General features: G+C 37.7%; 2 protein-coding genes across 4 annotated transcripts; both read left to right on the top strand.

Annotated features, from left to right (window-relative positions):
- The first annotated feature begins 13 nt into the window (after positions 1-13).
- On the top strand, positions 14-6,527 carry LOC111344695 (mitochondrial amidoxime reducing component 2). Its single transcript, XM_022951939.2, has 7 exons — positions 14-235; positions 1,064-1,243; positions 1,704-1,866; positions 2,820-2,960; positions 3,869-3,936; positions 4,820-4,891; positions 5,547-6,527. The coding sequence occupies exons 1-7, from the start codon at positions 27-29 to the stop codon at positions 5,671-5,673; spliced, it is 960 nt and encodes a 319-aa protein (XP_022807674.2). The 5' UTR covers positions 14-26; the 3' UTR covers positions 5,674-6,527.
- A 378-nt stretch (positions 6,528-6,905) lies between these two features.
- On the top strand, positions 6,906-14,821 carry LOC111344694 (mitochondrial amidoxime reducing component 2). Of its 3 annotated transcripts, XM_022951937.2 has the most exons (8): positions 6,908-7,156; positions 8,519-8,704; positions 9,439-9,601; positions 10,232-10,372; positions 10,665-10,732; positions 12,722-12,793; positions 13,921-14,082; positions 14,234-14,821. In XM_022951937.2, exons 1-7 carry the CDS (start codon positions 6,942-6,944, stop codon positions 14,045-14,047), a joined length of 972 nt encoding a protein of 323 aa, XP_022807672.1. In that variant the 5' UTR covers positions 6,908-6,941; the 3' UTR covers positions 14,048-14,082; positions 14,234-14,821. The 3 variants fall into 3 exon arrangements, with proteins under 3 accessions (XP_022807673.1, XP_022807672.1, XP_022807670.1); XM_022951935.2 differs by having other exon boundaries at positions 6,909-7,156; positions 13,921-14,821; XM_022951938.2 differs by lacking the exons at positions 13,921-14,082; positions 14,234-14,821 and having other exon boundaries at positions 6,906-7,156; positions 11,585-12,793.
- The last annotated feature ends 632 nt before the right edge of the window (positions 14,822-15,453 follow it).

Below are 15,453 nucleotides of genomic sequence, written 5' to 3'. Positions count from 1 at the left end.
CTAAGCTGAAAGTCAGAAATGAAAAAATGGCGGCTTTCTCTAAGTATTTGTTGATCTCTGTACCTGTGGTGGCCTTGGCGGGTATTGCAGCATTATGGTGGCAACGGAAAGAGAGAGAAAGGTCTTACACAGAAGTGGGTCGTGTTTCTAGCCTGATCATTTATCCGGTGAAATCTTGCAAAGGAATTCGCGTAGATAATGCGAAGTGCTTCAAAGAAGGAATGGAATATGATAGGTAAACATGGCCTAGCTTTTGTCCAAAGATAAGACAAAAAGAAAAAATAGCCAAAGAAACGGAAACGTTTGAATAAAAATAATCGAAACGAGCATTGAAACAGCTCACAAGGAATAGAGGAGCCCAGAACTAGGTTAGGGTTTGGGTTGTGTGTGTTTATGTGTTCGCGTGAGTTTGGCACGTCTTTCCAGAAGTTACAAGTATGTGGAATATTTCAAGGAGAAAAAGACCTTATCAGCTTGGTGACTATCATGGTTGATCTTTTTTTCGCCTTTTGTTTTTTCTTTTTCTGAATTTAGCCAAAGAAATTAAGGTGCCATACATGCACACCAAGTGATATTTGCATATGGTCATTCCGGCCGGGGGGGATCGAAAAAATTGGCGGGTCTTAAACGCAGGTCAAAAATCGTGGCATCTTTCGGGTGTTTGGGACATACTTCCACAGAGACGTAGCTGAAGAAGCAGAGCAATGGTATATGCTCTTACTTAAAAGTTGCATGGGAATCCTACTCCCCACCCCACCCCAAATGGTGCCACTGCACGATATCATATTACATATTGTTTTTTTGTGAAGCACCTTTTCTATGATTATAGAAAGTGTTGTTGTTCATCATGGCTTTGTAGATTGAACGAAATGTTTTGTAGTTTGTCTCATGATATAGAGTTAGGCTATCAAATGGGTTGATATTTTTTCTTGACTACCCATTTACCCTGGTTCCCCTTTTCTTCCCTAGCTCTGAGGACACATCCTTATGATCAACGGTGATGGATGTCATTTGACTGTGACTGTCACATACATTGATTTAATATCATTGTTTTTTTTGGCAGGCGTTGGATTCTTGTGGATAAGAATGATACTTTTATTTCTCAGTGCGTAGATCCAAAGCTAGCTTTGGTTGTTCCTCATTTTGAGGATGGGAAATATCTCTGCCTTGATGCCCCTGGAATGAAAACCTTGAAACTGGACGCAGAGTTATCAGAAGATAAGCAGGAGTTGAAGAGGATACTGTAAGTTATCTGGCATGTCCTTATAGGCCATCTTGTAGCTTAAGTTGAATGTCATTACTATGGTAAATAATAGGATGGTCATCACAGTTATTAGCACAAATGCTTCTTTGTTCTCAAAACCAGTTAACACTAACAGAGACCAACCAAGGATTGCACTGTTGATAAATTTATAATTCTGACATTTTGTTTGTTTTTGGACTGAGTATGAAAAAATGTTTTTTTTTTTTTTTTTTTTTGGGGGGGGGGGGCGGAAACTGGCATGGAGTAATCAAGAATAAAAACTAGAGACTGAGAAAAGGGACATGGTCCAAAAATTGATTGTCTCTCCAGATTTCAGGTTCCCAGAGGTTGGCAGATAATGTATACTAATTACCCTGTTAGAAGAGGCCCAAATATGGTGTCCTTGTAGGTTGTATAAGAGCCATCCTTTATACTGAGAGGCATTTCTGTATTTTTTCAGGGTGTACAGGGTTTACGGAGAAGGTCAGTATGTTGGAGATGAAGCTGCGGAATGGTTCTCAAATTATTTGAAGAGACCTGGATGCAAGCTGTATAAACTCTCATGGCCTAAATTAATCTGTGAGGATAAAAAGTGGGGTGATGTCGCTTTGCCAGATGACAAGGTAATATTAAAATTATGTGATGTGTCAAACCCTTGATTTAAAACCTGGTAGTCTCTAGAGTCAGAATTCTCTAGCTAAAAACCTTTATAGTCTGAAGTAGGCTCTTCATTATTTTAGCATATTCTTCTTCTATGTTCTTCAGTGGCTAGTGCACTGGAATTGAGTTTGAGAGGTCAATAATAGCCCCAGTACAGTTATTATGATAATTATGCTCTTTGCTAAGAGCAAGACATGTTACTCTTGTCTATCCATCCAAGGGTGTAAGTAAATATATAATTTTATATCTTATTAACCAAGCGCTAGGGCCATACTCGGAGAATAATGGCCCGAGGTCTTGACAGTACGGACCGAGCACCGATATTCTTCCAGTACGGTCCCGAGCAAACTTGGTTAATGAGAGATTTATTATACGACTGAAGTTCAAAGGGACACAAGTGCGGGACCATTCGGGACAGTGCCCGGTCCAATACTGAGAGAATATTGACTGGCAATAGATCATTTTGATTGGTTGATTTTAGTTATTGGCCCTCTGACTGCCCGAGTCGTGTAATAAATGGTACTAACAAACTCTTGGGCACACTGGGATGGACTGAATTATAGCACGGGTTATCCTGTTGATGTGAAGGAAATGGTAACAATACTCCTTGCCACTTCAAGCTACAGAACTACCAGTCAGAATAAAGTTTATTAGTAAGCTTTGAAGGTCACAAGGCAATAAGACTTAAGAGCAGAATGTTGTTTTGGTTTGACTTATATCCATTATGGAATTATGTCATCCGGAGAGCTCAGTCAGGGTATTGGATCAGTGTGTGTGGAAGAAATTAAACTTTTATCCCCTCAATCATTTTTATCTAATTATTTTATGCAAACATGAAAGAATTTTGGAATGGTGAGAAGTTTGGTGATTTATTCCAGGCCTTATTTTGTTTTCTCCTCCTTTTTTTTTAACCAAGGCGTCATTTGGAAATTTTTCTCCTTACATGATTACATCTGAACAATCTTTGGTGGCTTTGAATGGAGAACTTCCATCACCAGTTACTATGGAAAGATTCCGTCCAAATGTTGTGGTTGGTGGTCTGAAGGCATATGATGAGGTCTGTATTCCTGCTCATATTTCTTGTAAGGGTAATTAAATAAAATGCTAACTACCATATTTATTTGATTAAGTACTCTTCTGGGTGCTTGTTAAATTTATAGACCTCAAGAGTGGGTGTGTATTTTAGGTGGGTGCTTATAAAACTTGTGCACACCATTTTCAACAAGCAGGGATTTCATTAAAAGCCAGCAACCGGCGAATTCTGGCAGCTACTCTCCACAATGGAGCCGGCTACTATGGCCATTCCACCCCACTGGTTTTTGTGTGTTCTTTGGGAAATGTTCAATATAATTGTAAAGGCAGTCATCCATAAAGGTGTCTTTTTTTTTTTTATTTTGTCTCCTTTTTGGTTGTTAGGTGATTTTTGTAACAAGTTCTAACAATTCAATCAATAACACGATCGGTTTGCTGTGCGCCGTGTTGAATGGACAGAAGAGAAAGTCTGGTGAAAAATCTGCCTCGATTACCGTCTTCTACCTACCTATGTCCTAATATACACCTTCTTCCGAAGTTAATGAAATCCCTGAACAAGTAGTGACTTTATTTTGCAAAAAAACAATGAATAGTATAATAAAAAGAACTTAAAGATGTACTATGGACAGTGAATTTTGTGATTGTAAACAAGAAAAGGAACAATAATCCCCTCATGCACTTCAGTTACTCTTCTTTTTTTGTTTTGTTTTGTTTTGTTTTTTTTTTTGTTTTTAAGGGGGGCAGAGGGTAGAGAGGGAGAAAAGGTGGGGGTGGTACTTATTTCAGGCTGGGTGCTTCTTAAATTTCCCAACCAATAGGGTGGGCACTTATTCAATGTACACGTGCACTTATACAAGGTTGGGTGCTTAATTGAGTGAACATGGTAAATGTATTAAAAAGTAAGCCACGGACAGACTCTCTTTCTTTCCACAGGATAAGTGGTCAAAAAAGATAATTAAGATAGGGGACGTGGAGTTCAGATTTCTGAAGAACTGTGGAAGGTGAGTTTACAAGTGATGTGTCAAAGAAGTTGTTTCAATCATTTAACACCCAAGATCTAATTTTGAATTCTCCCCTCAGGCTGCTACACATTCCATTGTAATTTGTTAGGAGAATTTGGTGCTACATTGATTTAAGGATAAAAGTTTCTGTCTGATAAGTGTGGGTATTCTCATTACCTGTTTGCTGGATAGTGTATGGATATTATAGGGAGAAGCTACATGTTAATCTCTTCAGGGAGTTGAGGGTTAATCCATAAACTCCTGGTCAGGAGATTCTGAGAGTTTCAGTCTTATGTAACCCTATATTTCTACAGCTCACTGATTTGGTTTAACTCTGAAAAAGAAAAAAAAATATATGATTACAGTAAACACACGCATATAAGAACACATGGATTAAGAACAGAAATTTTGCAAATAAAGCACCATATTTATAAGAACAAAATCAGCCTGGAAATATAAATTGTTCTTATAAAATGGGTAAGACATTAACATGCCCTTCATGTTAGATGTATTTTCTTGTTTTGTTTACTAGTTAACTAGTAATAAGGCTGATTTTCTTTTGCAGGGTAATTGCTACAATAATGTCACGATATTTATTAATTTTCTTTGCCATTAAATATGCTAATTTAATCTCAAGCAATTTTTTTGCATTGTTACAGTTCTGAATTAATAATAGTAATAATAATACAGCATTTGTGGTGCGCAAACTCCATGTGGATATGCTCAAATGCGCATGAATTTCAACAACAAAATTGAAGAACAATTTAAGAACACCTTCAGGCTGATTTTTCACTAAGCACCCGCTAAATAAGAACCTGATCAACCTGGCCTCCAAAATCATGTGTTCTTATAAATTATGCGGGTGTTTACTGTATTTTCCAAGGTGTTCATTGACAACCATAAACCCTGCAACAGGAGAAAAGGAAGGAGATGAACCTCTGGCTACTCTGCAAAGGTAATATCTTACTTGTTAATACATGTACATGTATTATTTTAATGTTATTCCTCAGTATTTTTTGGACTGCTGTTACACAAGTATTATGAATCACTATGGTTAGAAAATGTCAGTGAAAATTTCAGTCACTTAGAAATGTGTTTAATATTGTATTTATAGGTAAGTTTCTTTTAGATGCATTGGAAAAATACTTAGTGGTTACAGTTGGGAAAAATGAGTTTTTTTCCTAAGTTGATTTTTGAAATGGCTTGTTTCACCAGCAACCTTGTTCAAAGGGTCTCTCATCCTCCTACCCCCTGGAGCAAGAGGGTCTCTCCTCTCTTGCTCCAAGGTCTCTCCTCTCTCGCTCCAGGGAGGGGGAAGATGAGAGACCTGGGAACGAGGTTGGTTTTACCAGGTCAATTTCATATTGCAAAAAAAAAAGACCTTTTCAGGTGGAGGTCATCAGCCATGGACTGATCGCATAATAATTAAATATTGATGGCAGCTTTCTTAGGTACAACTTAGACTACTACTACTGAGACAGTGTTAAGTTTCTGATAAAGCCACAATCCTTGCAGACAAGTGGCAATTTTAGCAATTGCAGAAAAGTGTTATGTGTGTGGATCAGAAGAGGGACAACTATCAGTAATTAATGATCTTTGACTTTTCACAGGATAAGGCTCCCTGAGGACAGAGATCCAAGGCAGGGAAGAGCTCCTCTTTTTGGAGTACAGTTTGCTCTTGATGGAGATAAGATGGGGGTTGTAAAATTGGGAGACCGGGTGATGGTCTCTACATGACTGGAAAATTAAGAGGCACTGACAGCCTAGTTCCCTTAATGCTAATTTAGAAAATAGTTTGTGGTAATATAATGCAAGAATAATTATATTTCATGTTTACTATTTGGTGATTAGATTCTTCTGGTGATCACAGAACTCACTTAAATGTGCCATGCTCTCAACATGTGGCTCTGTACAAAAGCTCAGGTGGTAGTAGCACCCTACTTGTATGAGGGAGGCAAAGGGTTATTCTCTGTGGAAGCTTGAACTTCTTCAGACTTCTTTCTCTGCAGTGGCATGTGAAGACCAATTTGTCACAATTTGTTATCTCATCCATCCACTGGTAAAAACATGATTTAATTACCTGCAAGGATCATAATATGATATTTTCACCATAATTGGTTGTAATGTTGAAATCTGATGGGCCCTTACCTGTTGGCAATCAGAGTACAGACATTCGACATTTGATGTCTCTATTGTGGTAAAAAAACAAATTGACAGTGGTTTAGCATGGTCTGTACTCTCATCAAAATGATATTCATCATTGCAGTGGTCAAAATTTGTTGCTAACTCACTCAGCTGCGCCTTGATATCTAAACATTGACCTTAGAACTGCTTCATGTCAATAAAAAGACTGCCAGCTGAGCTGGCAAGGCCTGCTTTTATTTATTAACTTCTCAATACTATAGTTAGGTGTTATTGTCAATATACTTATAGAGAGAGTTGGTGTTTACAAAACACTTTTATGAGTTTAGATGTAATCACAGTATCAATTACATTGTAGTGTAGACTCAATATGGAAATTTTAAAATACCATGGCATACACCATCAAAAATACACAGCTCTTTGTAGCAGAATAAAGATTGAAATACTTATTATTGAAATGCATTTGCATCTATGATGCTGTAACATAAATTTCCCTGTTAACCCACCCCTCTACTCTCCCACCCCTCCGGTAATCTTAGCCTACTTACCCTCATCTTAGCCTACTTTTCATTTGCTTTCTACCTTCTACCCTCTACTAACCCTCACCTGTCATCTTCCCCCCTTCCCTTCGGCATTTCCCACTTTTTACTCCCCCTCCACCCTATCTCACACTCCTCTTTCTCGGATTTGAAATCTTGAACGCCTTGGTTCGATTTTTTCTGCCGTTTTCTCGAATCCAGTCTTCGAACCTCTCCCAGCCCTCCGCAGTGCCTTTTTTGTGCGGGGCGGGGTGCGGAAAGGGGCGAGTTCGGTGGTTGGGCTGGCAAAGGTTCGGTTACAAAGTCAGTCGAAATCCTGAAAAAATGGCGCCGATTTCGTACTCAAAATGTCTGCTGATGGCCTTACCCGCCGTCGTTTTGGTGAGTTTTGCTGCATTATGGTGGCAGAGTAAGGAGAAAAGACGGCGTTATCAAGAAGTGGGGCGGGTTTGTAGCCTGATCATTTATCCCGTGAAATCTTGCAAAGGAATTCCTGTGGATGATGTGAAGTGTTTCAAAGAAGGAATGGAGTACGACAGGTTAGACTGGAGAGATTTTACCATCAACTTGTTTTAAGCATGAGGCAGTAAACGAAAATGCATTGAAATTGCTGGGGAAAGGCTCCTTTTTAGTCTGTATGCATGTAGCTGCCAGAATCGGAGGGCGATTTGGTAGCCTCATGAACTAGAGCAAATTACTAGCTATACTCCTTACTCCACTACTAAAAGAAGGCGATAAATCGATTCTGATAACTTGGTTTTCCCCGACAGTTTTCAGCGTTCAACGATCGAACGCCTCTAAAAAAGTATTTTTGGTAAAGATGAGAGCTAAGTAAATAAAGTCGTGCTAATTTAACCCGCCATACCAAAGGTCATTAAAAGAGGGTTAAAGGGGGAGCCTTGCACACGTCTCACGCACATCAAAAAGTAGAAAGAACGCATCACGAAAAATCGGACAAACAACTTGAAGGTTTACATATGGCAAAAAAAAAAAAAGAAATTCACTGCTCACAGGGTTCTAGTTTGGTATTTTTACTGGTCATGAAGTAAAAACACTTAATGCTGTACGTGTGAAAAACCTCTCCCCCCCCCTCGTATTTTCGTATGACTTGTCACAGTTAAGCTTGTGTTGAAGTATGGGTATTACATGCATCAGATGAAGAGCATGGGTTAAGGCCTGCATAACATAAGATTGAATTATTGTTTTTACCTCACAAAGAGCTTAACAGAGATCCAAAACCACAAAACTACCTAAACTATACCTAATTGCTATAAACTGCACAAACTGGCAAAAAAAGGAATTGAAATTGCAAATACACAATGCACTGCATTTCAACTTCCTGATGAATTAGTAAAGTTTGGAGTTAATGAAAATGATTTGTTAGGGAGCATTAATGTCTCCCCAGAATCCATATTGACATTCAAATGCTTCTGTCAATTTATAAGAAGTACACTTTTTCTGCGAGAAAAGAGCGACAGATTCTAGATTCTAGTTTCTCCTAGCATTGTCACTGCTAAATCCAACATCAAGGCCATGAGAATGAAGGAAATGATGACTATCAAAGACACTTGTCAAAACAAATTCACTTTTTGAATGTACCATTGGAAATACGTAGAGAACAGTATGACAATATTTATACAGATTCAAGAGTATGAAAGGTTGAAATATTGAAAACAATTTGAACCACACTGCCCTTAATTTCCATGACTTTGCCTTCTAAAGATAATTGACCAATCTTATTTCATCATCAGTGTTATAAAGTTGGTTTGTTTCACAAGAGTAAGATTTAGGCAGGCAAAAGCATCAGCTTGTCAGGGAGGGTTTTGGTTTGGGGCCTTAACTTAAGGCTAGAGGATTCAGATCTGGCGTAAATTTTTACAAATTGACATTATTTTCAACAGGCGTTGGATTCTAGTGGATGCCAATGATACCTTCGTATCCCAGCGTAAAGATCCAAAGCTAGCCCTGATTGTTCCTCGCTTTGAAGATGGAAAATATCTTTGTCTTGATGCCCCTGGAATGGAAACCTTGAAAATGGACATAGAATTACAAGTACCTGCAGATAAACAGGAATACAAGAAGATAAAGTAAAACATGGTTCTTGTGTACAGGGCTTTCATAAGAAAAATGTAGTGGGTTTATGATCTATGCAAGCATAGTGTGTTGCCCTGGAACATGCCCTTCAAAGGTGGTCTGGGGGCAAGCTCCCCTAGTGTATATGTTGCAGGTAAAAAAAATTTAACCAAGGTTGAATTTCAATTCTCTTTGTCTCCAAGCCCTAATTGTGAATAAATAGGGCTCGGAGACAAAGGAAATTGAAATTCAACCTAGGTTAAAATTTTTTTACCTGAATTTAATTTTTACCTGCAACATGTATATATATACTGGGACCTATTTTCGAAAAGTTTTTTTACTCATATTCTGTCTTTCACCATAATTCACGAAGTAACCAGCACAAAATGGTCTGACAGCTGGTGGGTTTCAATTGCCTACAAGTTTTTGATGACAACCCTGTGTGTAATTCAGCTTATGCAAGTATGCAATTTAATCAAGGAAAGAATTTGTTTGTATTGTATACAAACCTGTCTACTATTTTTTTTTTTTTTTTTAAGTTTTAGTTTGTTTTAGTAATTTTTTTAAAACTTTGAAAAGTTACATGGGGTTTTCCATGAGAATTTAGTACATTTTAATTTTAGTGGATTTTGCAGATTCTCCTTAGTTTGGAAAATATATAGTAGAAAAGTGGGTTTAATATGATTTCATATTTCTTTTTGTGCCCTTATATTTATTCATTTTTTTTTTGTTTTGTTTTAAATTCCAGGGTTTGGAGGATTTATGGAGAAGGTCTCTATTGTGGCGATGAAGCAGCAGAGTGGATCTCCAATTTTTTAAATAAACCTGGATACAAGATGTATAAACTTTCCAAACCAAGAGTGATTTGTGAAGATGACAAGTGGGGTGATGTTGCTCTACCAGATGACAAGGTAAATGTAATAAAACAAAAAGGAGAAGCTGGGTATAGGCCAGGTTAAATTTTGGTTTTACCAACTGAGCTGATGATTTAAACTGACCATCATAAAGTGTTTCAAAGCTGACATTTCAAGGGTTAGCCCTGCATCAGAGTGAATCACAGAGGGCAAATGCTATAAATGTCAGCTTTGAAACTCTTCATGGTGGTCAGCTTTCATTGTCAACTCCGTTTATGAAACAAAAATTACCCCAGTTGATATAAACTCCAACGATACAGCCCCACAGTTTCTTTTAATTAGAAATATCCCTGGATTATTCATAAAATTATGTATAGACCGGTATGGTATACTGGTTTGGACTGATGCGATTCTCTCAGAAATCCAAAACCATCTAATAGACTTACATTTTGAACAAAGAAGGAAAAAGGCAAGGCCAATAATTGAAATCATTGCAAAACTATGCAACACAAACATTCATTTTTAGTTCATGTAAGATGTACAGTAGCGTGAAAATACAATATTTAAACTCTACTGAAGAGTCATCATTTAGTGACAGAGGATGTTGCTGGATCATTTATAACTAAAAGCAATTTAAGACTTTTTTCTAAACTTTTCTTCCTATATCTCATTTGTTGTTTAATCCAGTCAGCATTTGGAGATTTTGCTCCATACATGATTGCAACAGAGGCCTCATTAGAAGCGGTGAACGAAGAACTTTCATCTCCCGTGACAATGGAAAGATTCCGTCCTAATGTTGTGGTTGAGGGCATGAGGGCTTTTGATGAGGTCAGTATATATATGTGACCTCTCACGCGAAAACGTTCTGAATGGTAGCCAATTGAACAGTGAACGGAACGGCAAGCGAACGGGTAACAAACAGCTAGGCAAGCCGTTCGAAACAGATACTGTGAATGGAGGAACAGCTAATAACAATTTTCGAATGGATTAGGTTGAACGGATGAACGGATGAACGGCTAATGAAAATAATTTATATCAATCCATTCTACACTGTTGTATTAAAATTGATTAGGCTTCCATTATTATTATCATAGTTTTATCTTCTCTCTCTTTTTTATAGGACAAGTGGGCAGCTAAGATAATAAAAGTTGGCGATGTTGAATTTAGATTCCTGAAACGCTGTGGAAGGTAATTAAGTCAGTCATAAAATACATTGAAAAAAACAAGTTAGTTTTAGTCAGGGCAGGGGTTTAAATTAAGGCTGGTTATCAACAGTCTCTACTGAGCCTGTATCGTAAGACCTCTTTTGTCATCTGTTTAGCTTGTGAGGAGGCTTTCTTGTAGGGTTTTGCTTTATGACCCCTTTCGCAGGTTGTTGGGACCGTCGATATATATATATATATATATATATGAGCTTACAACAGAGCACTTCAAGACCATGAGTTGTTTATTATATTCTGAGAATAAACTATCACATTCACACGTGCAAAGTTCCCGTATTTATATATGGTGGTAACCCAGGTAAAAAGTCACCCGGGATCCCGCCATTCCCACCTGGGAATCAAAGATGATCCCACCTGGTATCCCGCCTTAAATGTGGGATCCCATCAATCCCACCCGGGATTCTGGGTGGGAATGGTGGGATCCCACCACCTAAGGCAGGATCCTGCCATTCCTGCCTGGGAATCAAAGATGATCCCACCTGGGATCCCGCCTGAAATCTGGGATCCCACCTGGGATCCCGGGTGGGAATGGCGGGATCCCACTACTCAAGGCGGGATCCTGCCATTCCTGCCTGGGAATCAAAGATTATCCCACCTGGGATCCCGCCTTAAATGTGGGATCCCATCAATCTCACCCGGTATCCCGGGTGGGAATGGCAGGATCCCGTAACCCAAGGTAGGGATTCTGCCATTCTTGCTTGGGATTAAAAGATGATCCCACCTGCGATCCCACCTTAAATGCAAGATTTTCACATCCCACCCGGGATCCCAGGTGGGATTGGTGGGATTTAGGCAGGATTTTGCCAATCCCATCCAGGATCTACAACGTCATGTAGGAAAGACAAGATGTACTATCAATGGTAACATCTCCATGTAAGTGACACAGGATATGACACAGGCAAGCCACCTAGTGCACTTTTGGCAGCCACTTATATATGGAAAAAGTTATTGAAACCCTGTCAACTCTTTATTTCTCAGTAGAGATTAACATGTAATTTTTCCTTATAATATCCATACATTATCCAGCAAACAGGTGATGAGAATACTCAAACTTATCAGTTACAAGCTGTTCTTAATCTAACTGATTCTCGTAACTACACTTGCAAGGAAACATGTAGCAGCTAGAGGGGAGAATTAACAATCAGATCTTGTGAGTTAAAGGCTAGGGTTAAGGGAAGAAAATGGATGAATTGGGAGAGAAACTCTAACCAAGATACAGTGGAACCCCGATATAACGATATGCCAAGGGAGCAGTGGAATTAAGGCTGATAGTTTTGAAAGAAACTGTTTGGGGCTGCGTCGGTGGGAGTAACAAAATAATTTGGATATATCAACAAAGTTGAAATGGCAAATTGGCCACCATAACAATTACAGAAGCTGATATTTCGAGCATTAGCCCTTCGCTGGAGCCAAGTGGATTTAGATCACTGTATCGAGTTATCGTTATGCCGAGATGGGGTTCTGTCCCATACATTTTACTGTAACTTTTGCTGGGACATAGCATATTTATCGTTGTACTAGGAATATTGTTATATTGAGGATCATTGTATCTGGGTTCCACTGTAGCAATGATATCAGCCAACAAGTAACTCAGCCCACATCTGAAGCCAGACCTAGAATTTCATTGCAGGTCCATTGCAGTATGCCAATCTATACAGGTCTTTTACTTTTATTGTCAGATATGCCCTTTAAGGGCCATGTTTTTAGTAGAGGAACCTCTTATAAGCTCACATAAATTATGCTAGCCTAATTTTTCAGGCTTCATTTTTCCAAATTAGCATTTTATTTAATACTTGCTTTGTAGTAATGGTTGCATATTAAATTCTATAATTATATAATAAATTGCAGTTAGTTTGACTGCTGGCTGAAAAGTTTGTGCAGCTGGATTTTCATCTTTCAATTTTAAGTTACTCGCTATTTGTAGTGTCCATTTTCTGAAATTGTTTATATTTAGGTGTCTGTTAACAACAGTGAATCCTGACACAGGCGAAAAAGAAGGAGATGAACCTTTGGCCACTTTAAGGAGGTAATTGTTTTTATTATTAATTGAATTGGCAGAAGTTCATATTGTCAGATCACTTCGCAAGATTCCAAACCTTATCCCACAATACGAGAATGAATGCATTCTTACTTCAAGTAATAAGCGGTGAAAACCCATTGAAGATAAAATTGATTTTCATTATTAACTGATTGATCAAAAGGCAAAATTTTACTTTGTGGTTGTTGTGTTATAGTATGATGTAGTGTTATTTTGACGGAGCCCTTTTTGACAATGGCTTGTGACCACAATCTGGCAGGGAATAATGACCTCTAGGCATCAGAGAACTGGATACTTTCCAGCTACTCATTTAGAATTTCTCTGGTCAATTTTAAAGATCTGAGGTTTTCCTTTTTAATTTTGAGACAAGGAGAATAAATTGATATGTTATAACTAAATTCCTCAAACCTATTGTCAATCCTAAGAGTGATCAAGACATTATTTCTCCCTCCAATTTCAATACAGTTATTATATCAATGGATCAATGTAAGTATCTAAGTAACTGTCCACCTACGTACCCCTCCCCTATTAAGCTTAACATAGGTTAGGGGAGGGATGGGTAGGTGTTATATTTGTTCAGATACCTTCATTGATAAGAAGACAGGAAAACATCAACCAGGGGATTATTGTTGATCCAAAACCAAACTCTCAGCAATAAAATTATGAGAAATGTATAGTAGACAATCGGGAGAATTACTGTTAGATGAAAATAGATTGAGACCTTGGCATTGGAAGATTTTTATTTTGTTGTATATAGTGTACAAGAATTATCATGTCCTTTCTTAACCCTTTATTCTGTAAGGGTGACTAGCAGCCAATTTCTACCTATAGGACCACTTCTGAATCTTACATGAAGGTCACATGAATAAAGGAAATGACCACTGACTAAAACAAGCTCTTGATTGTTAAACAAATTCTCCTTGTCAGCACCTTAGAAAATGTATTGAGAACAGTGCAGGCATTGCATACTGTGGTTAGGGTACAAAACTTAATTAAAAAGAAGAAATCATTGCTTTGGATTGTTTACTTTTTTACTCAACTCCTTTTTGATGAGCTGATGCCTGAGAATGCATGTCATTTTGCTAACAAATGCACCTTTTTTAATTTATTTTCAGAATAAGGCTCCCTGAAGACAGAGACCCAAGACAAGGGAATGCCCCTCTGTTTGGAGTTCTTGTTGCCCCTGTGGGCAATGCAGTTGGAGTTATAAGGATTGGAGATGCTGTCATGGTTTCAGAATAATTGCCACGTACAATCTCAATAAAGAATAAATTGTGGTAAATTATAAGGTTACTTATTGTATAATTTTGCAAGTTAAGGTAAAGTGTAGCATTATTGTGTGTCAGATTTGGGGGTATGACAAAGTCTGTCCTTTTTCTTAAGTAAGCCAAAATTGTTGAAAGCTTTTCACCTGATTTTATCTTTCAGTTGGAACACATATCTGTGCTGAAAGGTTTATGGTATAGCATGTTGTTGTATTTATTAACTCAGACAATAAGTCTTCTTTCACCTCTTTTTTTCAGAACTGTTTTTTGTTTGTTTGTTTGTTTGTTTGTTTGGGTCACATTTCCAGATTTCATATGCATCTCACTGACTGAAAACCACCTGATACGCTCAATATTTTTCCCCTGGAAGAAATGGAAAGAAAATCTACACTATACTTTTATATCTATTTTTTTTTTTTTATTGATTGATAGATTAATTGACTGATGTTTGTTCTAGGGAAGGGGTGGTGTAATCATTATGAGAGGTTCTTATTTAATATTTTAGCCATGGAGGAGGTGAGGGCTACCAATAAAACTGGAGGTTCCAATTCTTATTTAAATCTGATGGCTTAATTATGCAAACATGTTGAAAGTTACGTATCTAATGGTGTTTGGGTTTGTAATAATAACTTAAATGTATGGTGGAATAGTCTAGCTTCTCATAAAAACATGAAGTGAGGTTGGTAATACTTCTCTATGCACGAAGTAAAGTTGTGGCAATTAACCAACAAATAAACATTGTATCTACTAATATTGTTTGTTGCTATTTTGCTTTATTGAATTTGATTTTAAATTGATGCAAATAACCAACAATGGGCAGGCTGTGAAAAAAAGAAAAAAAAAAAAGAAAAAACCTCACAAAGACAGGTGAACAGAGAAAGAGAAAAGAAAAATCCCCTTACTTTGCATGCTCCTAGCCCCCTCCTACCTTGACACCATTTTGTATGCACTCTTTGATCAGCGTTTACTGTAGCTCTTCCAATGTTCATTTGAAGTGTTTTAATTGCTAGCTCAGGAAAGGAAAGTGTTCAAACAAACTGACTGATCTATTTGTCCAGAGAGAATTTTAATTCATCCATTTGGTGTTTTATATTTGAATTGTTTAATATATTAAGTTAGTTATCACTGACAGTGGTTGACAAATACTTTATCATTATAACTCTTTACACCCCAACACATCAGTATGCATATTCTCCATACTGTTCTCTATACATTTCCTGAGGTGCTGACAAGGAGAATTTGTTCAACAATCAAGAGCTTCTTTAGTTGGTGATCATTTCCTTTATTCTCGTGACTTTAATGTGTGATTCAGGGCTGATATTGTAAGGAGAAATTAGATGCTAGTCAGTTAAGGGTCAATGGGTTAATATTGCTCCAGTACAA

This window comes from Stylophora pistillata, chromosome 6 (genome assembly GCF_964205215.1).
Source record: "Stylophora pistillata chromosome 6, jaStyPist1.2, whole genome shotgun sequence".
Taxonomy (NCBI): Eukaryota; Metazoa; Cnidaria; class Anthozoa; order Scleractinia; family Pocilloporidae; genus Stylophora; species Stylophora pistillata.
This window is presented reverse-complemented; position numbering and strand designations above follow the sequence as displayed.

What these genes read in the sequence shown, in the direction of transcription:
- LOC111344695 (XM_022951939.2), top strand. Translation starts at nt 27, where the DNA reads ATGGCGGCTTTCTCTAAGTATTTGTTGATCTCTGTACCTGTGGTGGCC. An exon ending in TCGCTTTGCCAGATGACAAG is followed by an intron (nt 1,867 to 2,819) that starts GTAATATTAAAA and finishes TTTTTAACCAAG; the next exon opens with GCGTCATTTGGAAATTTTTC. An exon ending in GTCTGAAGGCATATGATGAG is followed by an intron (nt 2,961 to 3,868) that starts GTCTGTATTCCT and finishes TTCTTTCCACAG; the next exon opens with GATAAGTGGTCAAAAAAGAT.
- LOC111344694 (XM_022951937.2), top strand. Translation starts at nt 6,942, where the DNA reads ATGGCGCCGATTTCGTACTCAAAATGTCTGCTGATGGCCTTACCCGCC. An exon ending in TTCCTGAAACGCTGTGGAAG is followed by an intron (nt 10,733 to 12,721) that starts GTAATTAAGTCA and finishes GTTTATATTTAG; the next exon opens with GTGTCTGTTAACAACAGTGA. An exon ending in CCTTTGGCCACTTTAAGGAG is followed by an intron (nt 12,794 to 13,920) that starts GTAATTGTTTTT and finishes ATTTATTTTCAG; the next exon opens with AATAAGGCTCCCTGAAGACA.